Here is a 15,453-nt window from a genome sequence, read left to right as displayed (position 1 = left end):
ACTTTCTGTGTTTGAAATTCACACCGTCACCAAGACCAGCTCTGACTCCCTGAATGTCTCTAAGGGCTGTTTTCTGCCCATTTCTGCAACAACGACACACATCCAGGCCTCACACCACCAGCAGGCCCCTCACAGCCACCCCGCTCCCAGTCCTGCCCCTAACCATTCCCACTCTTCAGCCAGCATAAGTGAATCTGAAACCAGAAACCCTCAACAGAATCCCCAGGGCCATTAGGGCAAACTCCTGCCCCCTCACATGGCCTTCAAGGCCGTGAAGAAATGGCCCCTGATTACTTTCTAGCCTCATTTCTGTAGCTAAGCCCTTGTCCCTGGTCCACATGTGCTCAGCCATACTGACACTGTCACTCGCTCCCTCAGGGGCCATGCTGTCCTTCATCTCTCTCTGCCACCCCCACTCCCATCTGATGGATGAGCTGCCCTCCATGTCACTCTTGCTCTGGCTGACTCCTTCCAGCCTTAAGATCTCAATGGAACCATCACTTCTGCTATGAAGACCATTCACACCTCCAAACCAGTGGAGGTGGCCCCGCTCTACGGCCTGCAGCGCCCAGAATGTCCCTCAGCTAAACATCTCTTCTAACAGAAGGAGACCGCTTTTCAATTTGCCTACCTTTAAGTTCCATGAAAACTTTGTCTGCTTTGTCCTTTGCCACAACACAGCAATGAGGACAATGCAGGACACACAGTAAGAAAGGAAATAAATGTAGACTGAGTTAACGGACTACTTCAGTTTTCCTGGCAAGGAGAACATGACATCAAGGGTGGTGAAATGACTAGGGTGATACTAGCTCTCTGGACCCCACGTCAGGGGCAAGGTCTGTATCATATGCTCACACGAGTTGCAGGGCTGGCCTTCAATGTGTCTATCCCCCCTGGTGGTTTTCTGTTCCTTCTCTTTTATGGTTACAGAGTCTGAATAAACATTTATTGCCACAAAACATCTTATATCCCTTCATCTAAACTTTGTGCATTCTTGCTCACTTTATCTTTGATCCCGGGGGCATCATAAATCTCTTGAGTGGTGTCCCCGATGCTGGGACACTGGAAGCTCTGTCACAGACAGGGGCTGCTCCTAAGTTCTATGACTGTCTGACTGTTCTGGGTGTAGAAGCAGAAGGAAAGCTCATGTGACATCACCTGGAGACAAATACCCAGCAGCCACAACAGAGCTGTTGTGCGGGCTCCTTGTTCCTCCTGCTCCTGACTGTGTGCCCCATAGCCTTCAGATCCACCCAGGAAAGAGCAAACCTTCCCGTGGAGTATTGGCATCATTTACTATGGGGTGTGGGTTTCCCTGATGATGAGGGGGACCAAAGCTGCAAAATATTTTGCCAACATTAATTTCTGTAAATTTGACCTATGATATCAAATCCCTCCTGTTAAACATGTTTCATGGTCTCATCTGTCCTTTGTTTCCTGACCCCAATGACCCGCAAAAAAGGCCATAACTCCAGGGGATGGAGTTCATTAAGACCACATTCACTTTTATTAAATGACCAACTGCCCATGGTTCTCCAATGGCTCTGTCTGTAAGACTAAAATGTCCTCTTAAATCTCCATAAAAAGGTGGCCATGTACTGCGGGCAATAATTCAAACACTTACAGTAGTAAACCAGACCAGACTGAAATATCCCCCTTGGAAGGAAGCCTTACTGAATGCCACTGGGGTTTAGAACCGTCCTTGGGTTCAGAGGTCTTAAAGCAGCCAACACACCGCTATTGATGGACTGCTATTCGATTTGTTTCTTCGGGACAAAGAAAATGCCAACCCTCTACAAGTTCGAATAAGGTAGAACACTAATGGTCCCAGGGCACCCGGGGTGGCTCAGTCGTTAAGCGTCTGTCTCCTTTCAGCTCAGGTCATGACCCCAGGGTCCTGGGATGGAGCTCCACATCGGTCTCACTACTCAGCGGGGAGTCTGCTTCTCCCTCTCTCACTCCCCCTGCTTGTGTTCCCTCTCTCGCTGTCTCTCTCTCTCTGTCAAACAAATAAATAAAATCTTAAAAAAAAAAAAGAAAACTATTGGTCTAATGCTAAAGACCATACCACAACATTTTCTACTGCAATGCTACCCCTCAGTGACTGCTTCCCTTTGTTTTAACTTCAAATAGAAGCAGCTGATTACAGAAGGGAGGAGCAGGATGGCAGAGGAGGAGGAGACCTGGATATCGCCTGGTCTCAGGAATTCAGCTGAGTAGGGATCAAACCATTCCGAACACCTACGAACGCAACAGGAGATCGAAGAGAAGAATAGCAACAACTCTCTGAGCAGAAAAGCGACCACTTACTGGAAGGTAGGACGTGCGGAGAAGTGAATCCGAGGCGATATTTGGGAGGATAGACGGCGGGGGAGGGGGCCTTCGTGGGCCGCTTCTGGCAAGTGCTAGAGCCGCGGAGCACAAAATCGGAACTGTTAGAAGTCGGCTCCGCTGAGGACGGCGCTCCAGTGGCTAAGCGGGGGGTGGAACCCTCGTGGGACAATGTGGTCTCAGGACCCTCGGGGTCACAGAAAGACTGGGGGTGCCTGAGTGCGGCAGAGCTCCCAGGTATCAAAGCGGGGAGGCCGGCTGCAGAGAGGGAGCCAAGGCGCGGGCTCTCAGCTCGGGGTTGCCATAAACTGTGATCCGCGGCCCACTCGGGCCACCGCTCCTCCAGCAGGGACCCAACAAGCGGCAGATCCGGGGAGACTCCCCTTCCTCCCCCGGGAGGAGCGGCGCGGGAGCGCACTGCAGGGATCTGCTGGGTTTGGAGACTCCACACGGGGTCGGGTGCCAGAGATAGAAATGCTCGGTCACAGGCCGGGTGAGCACGGAGTGCGGCCGGAGACCGGGGACACGGGAGTGACTGCTGTTCTCTGGGGGCACACTGAGGAGTGAGGTCCCGAGTTCTCAGCTCCTCCTGGGCGGAGATTGAGAGGCCGCCATTTTCACTCTCATCCTCCAAAGCTGCACCAAGAGCTTGCAGGGAACAAAAGCTCCTGAGAGCAAACCCAAGCAGATTACTTAGCCTGGAGAGGCAAGGGCGGGGCAATTCCGCCTCCAGCAAAGACATTTGGGAACCACGGCAACAGGCCCCTCCTCCAGAAGATCAGCAAGAACAGCCAGCAAGCCAAGACCAAGTTTACCGATCAACGACAACGGCAGAACACCAGTGCTAGGGGAATACTGCTCATAGAATTCATGGCTTTTTTCCCATGATTCTTTAGTCTTTCAAAGTTAATATTTTAAATTTTCTTTTTTTTTAATTTTCCTTTTTCCCTTTTTCAACCAACATCTTATCAATACCTTTTTTAAAAATATTTTTTATTTTTCATTTTTAGAGTCATATGCTATCCCTTTATAGTACTTAACCTTATTTTTGGTATATATATAAGTTGTTCTCTCTTTAAAATTTTGGGATACAGTTTCTTCTTACAGACCAAAATATACCCTAAATCTCTAGTGTATGGCTTTGTTCTGATCTCCTGCCTGACACACTCTCTCCCTTTTTTTTAATTCCTCTTCCTTTTTTCAACCAAGTTCTTATCAATTGCTTTTATAAAATCTTTTATAATTTTCATCTTTACATTCATGTTCCATCCCTTCATCGTATTTACCCTTATTTTTGTACATATATAAGTTTTTCATTCTTTAAAATTTTGGGAGGCACTTTCTTCTAACAGACCAAATTACACCCAAAATCTAGTGTGTGGCACTGGATCTATGCACCAGCCTGATTATATTGATCATATTCTTTTTTTTTTTAATCTTTTTCTTCTTTTTTCTTTCTTTCCCTTTCTTTTCCCCCAGTATCGGGTCTCTTCTGATTTGTTTATTGTATATTTTTCTGGGGTCATTGTTACCCTGTTAGCATTTTGTTCTCAAATTCATCTATTCTCCTCTGGACAAAATGACAAGATGGAAAAAAAAACCTCAAAAAAAGAACAAGAGGCAATACTGACCTGCCAGGGACCTAATCAATACCGACATTAGTAAGATGTTGGAACTAGAGTTCAGAATGACAATTTTAAAGATACGAGCTGGGCTTCAGAAAAGCATGGAAGACATTAGAGAAACCCTTTTTGGAGAAATAAAAGAAATAAAATCTAACCAAGTCAAAATCAAAAAGGTTATTAATGAGGTGCAATAAAAAATGGAGGCTCTAACCTCTAGGATAAATGAGGCAGAAGAGAGAATGAGTGACATAGAAGACCAAATGATGGAAAATAAAGAAGCTGAGTAAAAGAGATAAACAACTACTGGATCATGAGGGCAGATTTCAAGAGATAAGCAATACCGTAAGACAAAACAATATTAGAATAATTGGGATCACAAAAGAAAAAGACAGAGAGAGCGGGGCAAAAGGTATATTGGAGCAAATTATAACAGAGAACTTCCCTAATTTGGGGAAGGAAACAGGCATCAAAATCCAGGAGGCACAGAGAACGCCCCTGAAAATCAATAAAAATAGGTCAACACCCCAACATCTAATAGTAAAACTTACAAGTCTCAGAGACAAAGAGAAAATCCTGAAAGCAGCTGGGGACAAGAGATCTGGAACGTACAATGGTAGAAACATTAGATTGGCAACAGACCTATCCACAGAGACCTGGCAGGCCAGAAAGAACTGGCATGATATATTCAGAGCACTAAATGAGAAAAATAGGCAGCCAGGAATACTATATCCAGCTAGGCTGTCATTGAAAATAGGAGAGATAAAAAGCTTCCAAGACAACAAAAACTAAAGGAACTTGCAAACACGAAACCAGCCCTACAAGAAATATTGAAAGAGGTCCGCTAAGCAAAGACAGAGCCTAAAAGTAACACAGACCAGAAAGGAACACAGACAATAGACAGTAACAGTCACCTTACAGGCAATACAATGGCACTAAATGCATATCTTTCAATAGTTACCCTGAATGTAAATGGACTAAATGCCCCAATCAAAAGACACAGGCTATCAGACTGGATTAAAAAACAAGACCCACCAATATGCTGTCTGCAAGAGACTCATTTTAGACCCAAAGACATCCCCAGATTGAAAGTGAGGGGGTGGAAAACCATGTACCATGCTAATGGACACCAAAAGAAAGCTGGGGTGGCAACCCTTATATCAGACAAATTAGATTTTAAACCAAAGACTGTAATAAGAGATGAGGAAGGACACTATATCCTACTCAAAGGGTCTATCCAACAAGAAGATCTAACAATTGTAAATATCTATGCCCCTAACATGGGAGCAGCCAATAATATAAGGCAATTAATAACAAAAGCAAAGAAACACATTGACAACAATACAATAATAGTGGGGGACTTTAACACCCCCCTGACTGAAATGGACAGGTCATCTTGGCAAAAGATCAACAAGGAAATAAAGACTTTAAATGACACACTGGACCAAATGGACTTCACAGACCTATTCAGAACATTCCATCCCAAAGCAACGGAATACACATTCTTCTCTAGTGCCCATGGAACATTCTCCAGAATTGATCACATCCTAGGTCACAAATCAGGTCTCAACCGGTACCAAAAGATTGGGATTATTCCCTGTATATTTTCAGACGACAATGCTTTGAAAGTAGAACTCAATCACAAGAGGAATGTCAGAAAGAACTCAAATACATGGAGGCTAAGGAGCATCCTACTAAAGAATGAATGGGTCAACCAGGAAATTAAAGAAGAATTTTAAAAATTCATGGAAACCAATGAAAATAAAAACACAACTGTTCAAAATCTTTGGGATGCAGCAAAGGCGGTCATAAGAGGAAAGTATATAGCAATACAAGCCTTCCTCAAGAAACCAGAAAGGTCTCAAATACACAACCTAACCCTACACCTAAAGGAGCTGGAGAAAGAACAGCAAATAAAGCCTAAACCCAGCAGGAGAAGAGAAATAATAAAGATCAGAGCAGAAATCAATGAAAGAGAAACCAAAAGAACAGTAGAACAGATCAACGAAACTAGGAGCTGGTGCTTTGAAAGAATTAACAAGATTGATAAACCCCTGTCCAGACTTATCAAAAAGAAAAATGACCCAAATCAACAAAATCATGAATGAAAGAGGAGAGATCACAACCAACACCAAAGAAATACAAATAATTATAAGAACATATTAGGAGCAACTGCGACTATATGCCAGCAAATTAGATAACCTGGAAGAAATGGATGCATTCCTAGAGATGTATCAACTACCAAAACTGAACCAGGAAGAAATAGAAAACCTGAACAGATGTATAACCACTAAGGAAATTGAAGCAGTCATCAGAATCTCCCAACAAACAAGAGGCCGGGGCAGATGGCTTCCCAGGGGAATTCTACCAAACATTTAAAGAACAATTAATATCTATTCTTCTGAAACTCTTCCAAAAAAAGAAATGGAAGGAAAACTTCCAAACTCATTTTATGAGGCCACTGTTGCCTTGATCCCCAAACCAAAGACCCCATCAAAAAGGAGAATTACAGACCAATATCCTTGATGAACATGGATGCAAAAATTCTCACCAAAATACTAGCCAATAGGATACAACAGTACATTAAAAGGATTATTCACCATGACCAAGTGGGGTTTGTCCCTAGGCTGCAAGGTTGGTTCAACATCCACAAATCAATCAACATGATCCAATACATTAACAAAAGAAAGAACAAGAATCATATGATCCTCTCAATAGATGCAGAAAAAGCATTTGACAAAGTACAACATCCTTTTTTTTAAAAGATTTTATTCATTTATTTGAGAGAGAGAGAATGAGAGATAGAGAGCACAAGAGGGAAGAGGGTCAGAGGGAGAAGCAGACTCCCTGATGAGCAGGGAGCCCGTTGTGGGACTCGATCCCGGGACTCCAGGATCATGACCTGAGCCGAAGGCAGTCGCTTAACCAACTGAGCTACCCAGGCGCCCAAGCAGCATCCTTTCTTGATCAAAACTCTTCAGAATATAGGGATAGAGGGTATATACCTCAATATCATAAAAGCCATCGATGAAAAACCTACAGCGAATATCATTCTCAATGGGGAAAAGCTGAGAGCTTTCCCCCTAAGGTCAGGAACATGGCAGGGATGTCCACTATCACCACTGCTATTCAACATAGTATTAGAAGTCCTAGCCACGGCAATCAGACAACAAAAAGAAATCAAAGGCATCCACATCAGCAAAGAAGTCAAACTCTCACTGTTTGCAGATGATATGATACTTTATGTGGAGAACCCAAAAGACTCCACCCCAAAACTGCTAGAACTCATATAGGAATTCAGTAAAGTGGCAGGATATAAAATCAATGCACAGAAATCAGTGGCATTCCTATACCCCAATAACAAGATAGATGAAAGAGAAATTAAGGAGTCAATCCCATTTACAATTGCACCCAAAACCATAAGATACCTAGGAATAAATCTAACCAAAGAGGCAAAGAATCTGTACTCAGAAAACTATAAAATACTCAGGAAAGAAATTGAGGAAGACACAAAGAAATGGAAAAATGTTCCATGCTCATGGATTGGAAGAACCAATATTGTGAAGATGTCAATGCTACCTAGAGCAATCTACACATTTAATGTGATCCCTATCAAAATACCATTAACTTTTTTCGAAGAAATGGAACAAATAATTCTAAAGTTTGTATGGGACCAGAAGAGACCCCGAATAGCCAGAGGAATGTTGAAAAAGCAAAGCAAAGCTGGTGGCGTCACAATTCCGGACTTCCAGCTCTATTACAAAGCTGTCATCATCAAGACAGTATGGTACTGGCACAAAAACAGACACATAGATCAATGGAACAGAATAGAGAGCCCAGAAATGGACCCTCAACTCTATGGTCAACTCATCTTTGACAGAGCAGAAAGAATGTCCATTGGAAAAAAGTCTCCTCAACAAACGGTGTTGGGAAAATTGGACAGCCACATGCAGAAGAATGAAACTGGGCCATTTCCTTACACCACACACCAAAATAGACTCCAAATGGTTCAAAGACCTAAACGTGAGACAGGAGTCCATGAAAATTCTAAAGGAGAACACAGGCAGCAACCTCTTAGAACTCAGCCGCAGCAACTTCTTCCTAGAAACATCACCAAAGGCAAGGGAAGCAAGGGCAAAAATGAATTATTGGGACCTCATCAAGATAAAAAGCTTTTGCACAGCAAAAGAAACAGTCCACAAAACCAAAAGACAACTGACAGAATGGGAGAAGATATTTGTAAATGACATATCAGATAAAGGGCTAGTATCCAAAATCTATAAAGAACTTCTCAAACTCAACACCCAAAGAACAAAAAATCCAATCGAGAAATGGGAAGAAGACACGAACAGACATTTTTCCAAAGAAGACATCCAAAGGGCCAGCAGACACATGAAAAAGTGCTCCACATCGTTCGGCATCAGGGAAATCCAAATCAAAACCTCAATGAGATACCACCTCACACCAGTCAGAATGGCTAAAATTAACAAGTCAGGAAAGGACAGATGTTGGCGGGGATACAGAGAAAGGGGAACCCTCCTACGCTGTTGGTGGGAATGCAAGCTGGTGCAGCCACTCTGGAAAACGGTATGGAGGTTCCTCAAACAGTTGAAAATAGAGCTACCGTCGATCCAGCAATTGTACTACTGGGTATTTACCACAAAGATACAAATGTAGGGATCTGAAGGTACGTGCACCCCAATGTTTATAGCAGCAATGTCCACAATAGCCAAACTGTGGAGAGAGCCAAGATGTCCATCGACAGATAAATGGAATTAGATGTGGTATATATATATATATATATATACCATGGAATATTATGCAGCCATCAAAAGGAATGAGGTCTTGCCATTTGCAATGACGTGGATGGAACTGGAGGGTATTATGCTGAGCAAAATAACTCAATCAGAGAAAGACATGTACCATATGAGCTCAGTGATAGGAGGAATTCTTAATCTCAGGAAACAAACTGAGGGTTGCTGGAGTGGTGGGGGTGGAAGGGATGGGGTGGCTGGGTGATAGACATTGGGGAGGGTATGTGCTATGGTGAGCGCTGTGAATTGTGCAAGACTGTTGAATCACAGACCTGTACCTCTGAAAGAAATAATGCATTATATTTTAATTTAATTATATATTAAATAATACATTTAAAAAAAAAGTAGAAAGGGAAAAATGAAGGGGGGAAATCAGAGGGGGAGATGAACCATGAGAGACGATGGACTCTGAGAAACAAACTGAGGGTTCTAGAGGGGAGGGGGTGGGGGGATGGGTTAGCCTGGTGATGGGTATTGAGGAGGGCACGTTCTGCGTGGAGCACTAGGTGTTATACGCAAACAATGAATCATGGAACACTACATCAAAACTAATGATGTAATGTATGGTGATGAACATAACATAGTAAAGAAAAAAAAGAAAGCAGCAGCTGGTTACAGACATGGAGGCAGGAAACCTTGGGTTTCAAACTGCGCTGCCGTCCATGGCTCTGTGGGCCTCAGTATACCCAATATGGAGAATGGGAGGATAGTACTCCTCCTAATAAGAATGCTTTAGATCTTGGTTTGCATCTGGAAAAGACAGCTGAGTAGGTCTGGGAAACTGAGGACTCTGCTGGAATTCAAGGACACTAGCACAAGAGGCGGACCGAGGCCAATGGAGGCTTTGAGGGCACAGCAGTATCTGGAAGTCACACTTCTTCTGAAGAATCAGGAGTCATTGCAAGACTCTTCCTAATCCCGATCCTGCCTCTCCTAGAAGCTATTTATCAGTACTGGTGAGCAGGCAACCTTCTCTAACAAAAAGCCAACTTTCCTGTCCAGACTGCAGGGGGCCAGGACCAGCAAGCATTTCCAGAGACATTCCCTGCGCAACTGACAGCACCTCAAGCCACGGCTGACAGGTTACTACTGCTCCTTGTAGCTCGGGGTTCACGGGGAGCCGGCATTTGAAGCTCCTTTTGCGAACGAGAGACAGAGGCGAGCGGGCAGGTTTTTGCTGGTTTTGATGTGCAACACGCCACTTGCCCCAACAGTCCGGATCACCCACTGACATTTCATGGCCTGTCTCCAGTCTCAGGCTTGAGGATCAGACAGTTTACTCCAGAGCTGGACAGAATAATTTGAACAGCACAAGCTGCATCTTCACAGAGACAGAAGCATTGCAAGGAGAACTCTGACTCCCTGCTAGAGCCCCGGGCTGGGTGTTTAGCTAAGCAACTTCGCCAGGGGTGGGGACAGCTTATTTTTCTCAATCACTAAGCTCTCTGCAACCCATTCACTCCCAGTCCCAGATGGTTACACAGACTGGCTTCTCACCATTCCGTCTCAGCCAGAGTCCTTGGGGGCCCCCCTCTCGTCCATGATACTCACTGAGCACCCACTACGCACTGCGTCCCATGCCTTGTGAAGGTGGGGACAGGCACTATTTCTGTCTCTGGGGCCTCACATTCTGAAGGCAGACACAGAGAAGGCGGCAGTTACAGTAACAAGTGTCCCCCAAGTCAGGCACTGCTGGATGACGTGCTCACCCTCTGGCTTTGGCTACAGGTCTCCTCTTAGACTGTTCTCTCACCTTCCTTGTGCGCCCAGCCCCCAATGCGACAGCCACACAGGCATCCTCTCCCTTCTTCACACACAGCATCCTGCCTTAGAGCCTTCGCCCAGGCTATTTTCTCTGTCTAGAACATTCTACCCTCCACTTTTCATTAAAGGACACCTCCTGAGAAAGGACTTCCCTCACCATCCCCTATAAAGCATCCTCTCTCCCTCTCCCTCTCTCTCTCTCTCTCAGCCCCACTGTAACACTTGCCAAAATTTGGGAAACTGCCTATTTATCTGTTTGGTTACTTATTTATTTCTGTCTGCCCTACCAGATTGCAACCACCAGTGAGCTGGAATGGTGTCTGTCCCATTCCCCACTGTCATGTTCTGCACAGGGCCTAGAACACCTAGAAATGTTCACAAACTGCATGCTGTACCAGTGAAGGAAGGAGGTTTTCTACAAGGAGTGATAATGGAGTAGGAAGGCAGCCGACTCTGGAAGGCTCTGTTAGTAAGGAGAAAGGGTCTGGGGTTTAGTTTTAGCAGGAAGAAAGATAGCCAAGCATTTTAGGAGGGGGAGACACACAAACAGACCTTTATTACAGAGTCCTCCCCATCTCTTCCGTCATGCAGAAACGGCCTTTGGGGGCAGGGGAAGGGCAGATAGGAGGTAAGGAGATCTACTAGGAGAGGTCTATAAAAACCAAAGTCCTCACTACTTAGTGTGGTCCAGCGACCAGCAGCATGGACACCACCTGAGAACTTGTTAGAAATGCAGAAACTCAGGCCCCACACAAGACCTGCTGTGTTGCAATGGGCATTTTAGCAGAATCTTCAGGTGACTGTTCACATCCCTGGAAGCTGGGCTTTAGGTGGAAGACAATGCTGGCCTCATCTGCCTTTGTGGAATGGGGGCTAGAACAAATTCATGGGTGCTCCCGAAAATCCACAGTTCCAGACATATTCAGGGTGCCAGCAGCAAGCCCTCCTACTGCAAACTATCTCAAACGGATTCCATCAGGGGCCAGGGACAGGAGGCCAAGGGGCAAGGGTGGGTGTGCTAAGCTGAGCTGGACTATTTAACCGGGATTTACTGACTGTGACCCTGGGCACAGAAGCTCTAATTCCCAGGGCAGGTCTGAGGCCGGGGACATAAGGATTCCCGACTCTGGCTGTGAAGATGTGTGAACTTTTTTTAACTTCCAAAGTTTCCCCAGCACCTGGCACAGAGTTTGGCACATAAGAAGGGCTCAGATGATACGTGTTGAAAGAATAAACAAAGAGTGGTTATGATGTTGAGGTCCAAAAAGCAGGTTACATGGGCCCAAGTACAAGCGAGATATACCTTCTGGCTTCCTGTTTTGTTAAACATATCCCCTTTGGTGAGAATCATGTGCAAATCTGAGAGGATACGACTCTGCTTTCAGTGAACAAAAATATATCATCTGTGCAACAGAGAATCAGCGGGAAGGCATGGCACAGCCTTGAAATAACCCCAAAAAGCCTCAGGGCACAGCAGGCAGGGAGGGCCCCCCACTAACCCCGTGGGAGCCCCATGGTGTAAAGGTTAGGATAGTGAGGGGCTCACAGGAAGAGACACTGGCACCTGTGTGTGCAGGGCAGGGAGGGCCAAGACAGGACACAGCCCAAGAGCCACCTGGTAGGGGGGTCACAGGGTGCTGCTGATAGCAACCGTCTTCAGCCCCAGAATCTAAACGCAAGGGAGCCTCACAGAGACAACAGGAGGAGAGAGAAAAGCACCGCAGCTCGAGCTGTGGAAGATGGGCGGCCACGTCCTACGGCAAACTCCAGAGACACCCACAGGCTCAGCTATAGGACTCGGATCTGCGGAACCACTTGCTACCTCACCTTCTCCAGGAAGCCTGCCTGGACTGACTTGAGGATCACACGCCACCCTCAGAACCATCCTTTCCCCATAGTCCTTGATCACTCCAGTTCCATGGGAGGTAACATTTGTATCCTGTCTCTTCGGCTAGAGAGTCTATTCATGCGGCAGCCTCTTGAGGGCGAGGCCCAAAGCCCACGGAGAGTCACGGGCCCTCGTGCTGGCACAGAGACTAGTAAGAACACGAAGACGTGGCATATTCTCGATGACAAAAAAAAAGAACGGAGATGACTGACCTTGGAAGTATAGGTGTGGCCATCGGAGCCACAGACCATGGCTGACTGCGCCGCAGGGCAGGGCTTGCACTTCACCAGATTCGAGGGTCCGACCCAGTGTTTGTGGGCCACGTTCCCCTTCTTTTGCCTAAGGATGGAAAGAGAGGGGATGAGTTCACTGAAGCTCCGGTCCCCACCGGTCTCACCTGCAAGTTGCCTGGATGAAAGTCCAATGAATCGACAACAGGGCTGGTCACACAGCCAGGCGCATCCTGGAGGCCTTCGCGAGTTTGTTCCCGTTTGTTCCAACGTGCTGACAGGGACAAGAGAGTCTGCTCCGAAAGCCCCGGTTCCACCCACCAGATGCGACCAGGAGAAATAATGGAAGACATGACTTAGTGACACGGAAAGACATTCGCAGCACGTTAAAAGAAACAATGAGGGAGTGGCTGCACCAGGTCCCCGAGCCCCTGGTCCAGGGTACGGCATGTCTGGGGCGCCCGGGCACGGCACCCCGGAGTTTGCACTCCTCCAGGGTTGATGGGCAGCCTTCCCAGCGGGCTGACACACACACAACTCAGAGGGCAGTTGAGACAGAAACGCATCTCCCAACACAACCAAATGACTTTATCACAGCTGTGGAAAACGATCTTTGGATACATTTTGAAGCAATTTCAGTCCAGCTTCCAATTTGCCATTCTACAGAGGCTCTGATGTGATGTCACTTTCAACTGCTAAAATAATCAGAATTCTACCCTCCCATTCTGGCTCCAGTTTCCCCCATCCTAACCTGTGTCATAATGACAAATGATGCTATTAGGATGGCCTATGTCCACAGAAGGCACCCCACCCCTGAATCAGAAGCCACTGAAATAAAGGCCTGCAGTGACTGCACCCTTCCTCTTGTCGCCCAGCTGCTTCGCCCCACAAAGCACGGGGAGGGACTCTACGGCCATGGGGCGAGCTGCAGCAGGAGCATGGGCCATCTGGATCCACCAGGTGATCATGGGGCCCTGCCAGCGTTTTTCCCTTGGCAGTGCTGCCTGGTGGTTAACCTCTGGTCCCTGGAGTCAGAAGACATCAAGTACAAATCTCAGCTCTGTCACTTACTCACTATGTGATCTTGGCAGGATATGTAACCCTGGAACTGTAAGTAAGCCTCAGTTTCCTCATCTGTAAAATGGGAGGGGGGGGAAGCAGAATCTAATTCAAGCCAGTGGCATGAGGATTAAATGAGCTGACGCATGTACTCGGTCTAATGCCTAGACACCAGAAAGCCATAAAAATGTCAGCTGTCGCTATTTCTTATTTGCCCCAATAACATAATGGGGTACAGAGGATGAAATTACCACTGCCTGAGCAATGTGACTTCATTCCAAGGCCCAAGACTTGGAATGGCATTTAACTCTCCAGAAGAACTCATGGGGCCACAGAAGGAAAGCTTTTCTACTAGTTACAGAATAAATCTCCAGCTCCATATGAATTTGGATTTGGAGTCTGAGGTGACCCACCCTCTTCCAAATGAAAGAAAATGATCTAGGAAGAGTTTTTTTTTATCCTACCTGATACCTGATTTTTATCCTTCCTTCAACCTTCCCTAGCCATATGGGGGAGGCAGTCCAAGGAGGAAGGTCTGTTTGGGAAACTACCTTTAAGATTGACCATGTACCCACGGCACAACCTTTAGTGCCATGAGGGGATGCCAGGCTGGCAGGGCCAGAGGGGTGGGCCTGTGTGACCACTGAACTGAAAAAGAAGGTCCCACAAGGATGCCATGAGATCACCTAGTCCAGCCTGCTCATCTTACGAATGGTGAGAAGTGAAGCCCAAGTTGGGTAAGAGCCTTGCCCAAAGTCAGGAAAACAATCAGTAGCTAGGACTATGATTATGATGACATTGACGCAGCTGCACAGTGACCAAGGATGAATCTCTCTTCTTCAAGCCCCTGTCAGCCCCACCTAGATTACTAACTTAAAACTTCTTTGGGGGCACCTACGTGTTTGTCAGGGGTGGTTCTCTCTCCAATGCTTCCCTGCTTCCGTAACAGCTGCCCACCTTGTCCTGGCCTCTCTGTCTGAAATAAAAACATCTCCATTCCTAAATCACATGGACATGAGGTCTCCTAGGATCCTTTGCCAAACATACCTGACTCCTTCGAGGTCTGCTCCAGACTAGAGAAGAAGGGAGGTTGGGTGACGGGACTCCATGCAGCGGCCAAGTAGGCTGTCAGCACGGGGTGAATCTGAGAGTCCATGATTCCTTCAGCAGAATGCCGCACACTTATCATCATTCACGCGGCAGACTGTCTGACATTGATAATGAATCGACAAACACAGGGAGCAGTTCTGGCATCTGGCAACCCCTCTCCTGGGTCAGTCCCCAGTGTTCATGGCCAATGCTGAAGCAATTCTTGTTATGAGTTCCCAGAAAGAGGCTATAAAGCCCAAAGAGTGGGCAGCTTTGCTGGAGCAGATATAATCACGTATAATGATGTCCCAGAGGAAAGAAGGAGCTGAACCAAAGAGAGAGGAGGGAGAAGTGAACACCGAGACAATGGCTTTGAGGAAGAAATGGAATCAGCTATTAAAAACCAGTTAATGACAGGCCATCCCTACCCCTGGACATTGAACTTCACTATTAAACTAAGTTCCTCATGAGGACACAAAGAGATGAGGCTGGCTGCTGCTTGCTAGTAGGCCGGGTGCATGATGGAGGCTCCCTAGATCCCTGGGGGGTGAGGGGGTGGGTCTCTATGTGCTGACCACCTCAGTGCTCACTCAGAAGTTCACCACAAAATCACAGACTGTCAGTCAGAACAAGAAAATACCTTAAAACGAATCTAG

General features: G+C 46.3%; 1 protein-coding gene across 2 annotated transcripts in view; it reads right to left on the bottom strand.

Annotated features, from left to right (window-relative positions):
• The window catches only part of SPOCK1 (SPARC (osteonectin), cwcv and kazal like domains proteoglycan 1), a 603,296-nt gene that overhangs the window by 168,442 nt on the left and 419,401 nt on the right, over positions 1-15,453 (bottom strand). For both annotated transcript variants that reach the window (XM_073887823.1, XM_073887824.1), the window contains one exon: positions 12,632-12,758. In XM_073887823.1, the coding sequence (XP_073743924.1) occupies positions 12,632-12,758 (127 nt within the window). The remainder of the gene's footprint in view (positions 1-12,631; positions 12,759-15,453) is intronic.

The sequence above is a fragment of the Callorhinus ursinus genome, unplaced genomic scaffold, assembly GCF_003265705.2.
Source record: "Callorhinus ursinus isolate GAN/ISIS: 27379988/994484 unplaced genomic scaffold, GSC_fseal_2.0 scaffold83, whole genome shotgun sequence".
Lineage (NCBI taxonomy): Eukaryota > Metazoa > Chordata > Mammalia > Carnivora > Otariidae > Callorhinus > Callorhinus ursinus.
This window is presented reverse-complemented; position numbering and strand designations above follow the sequence as displayed.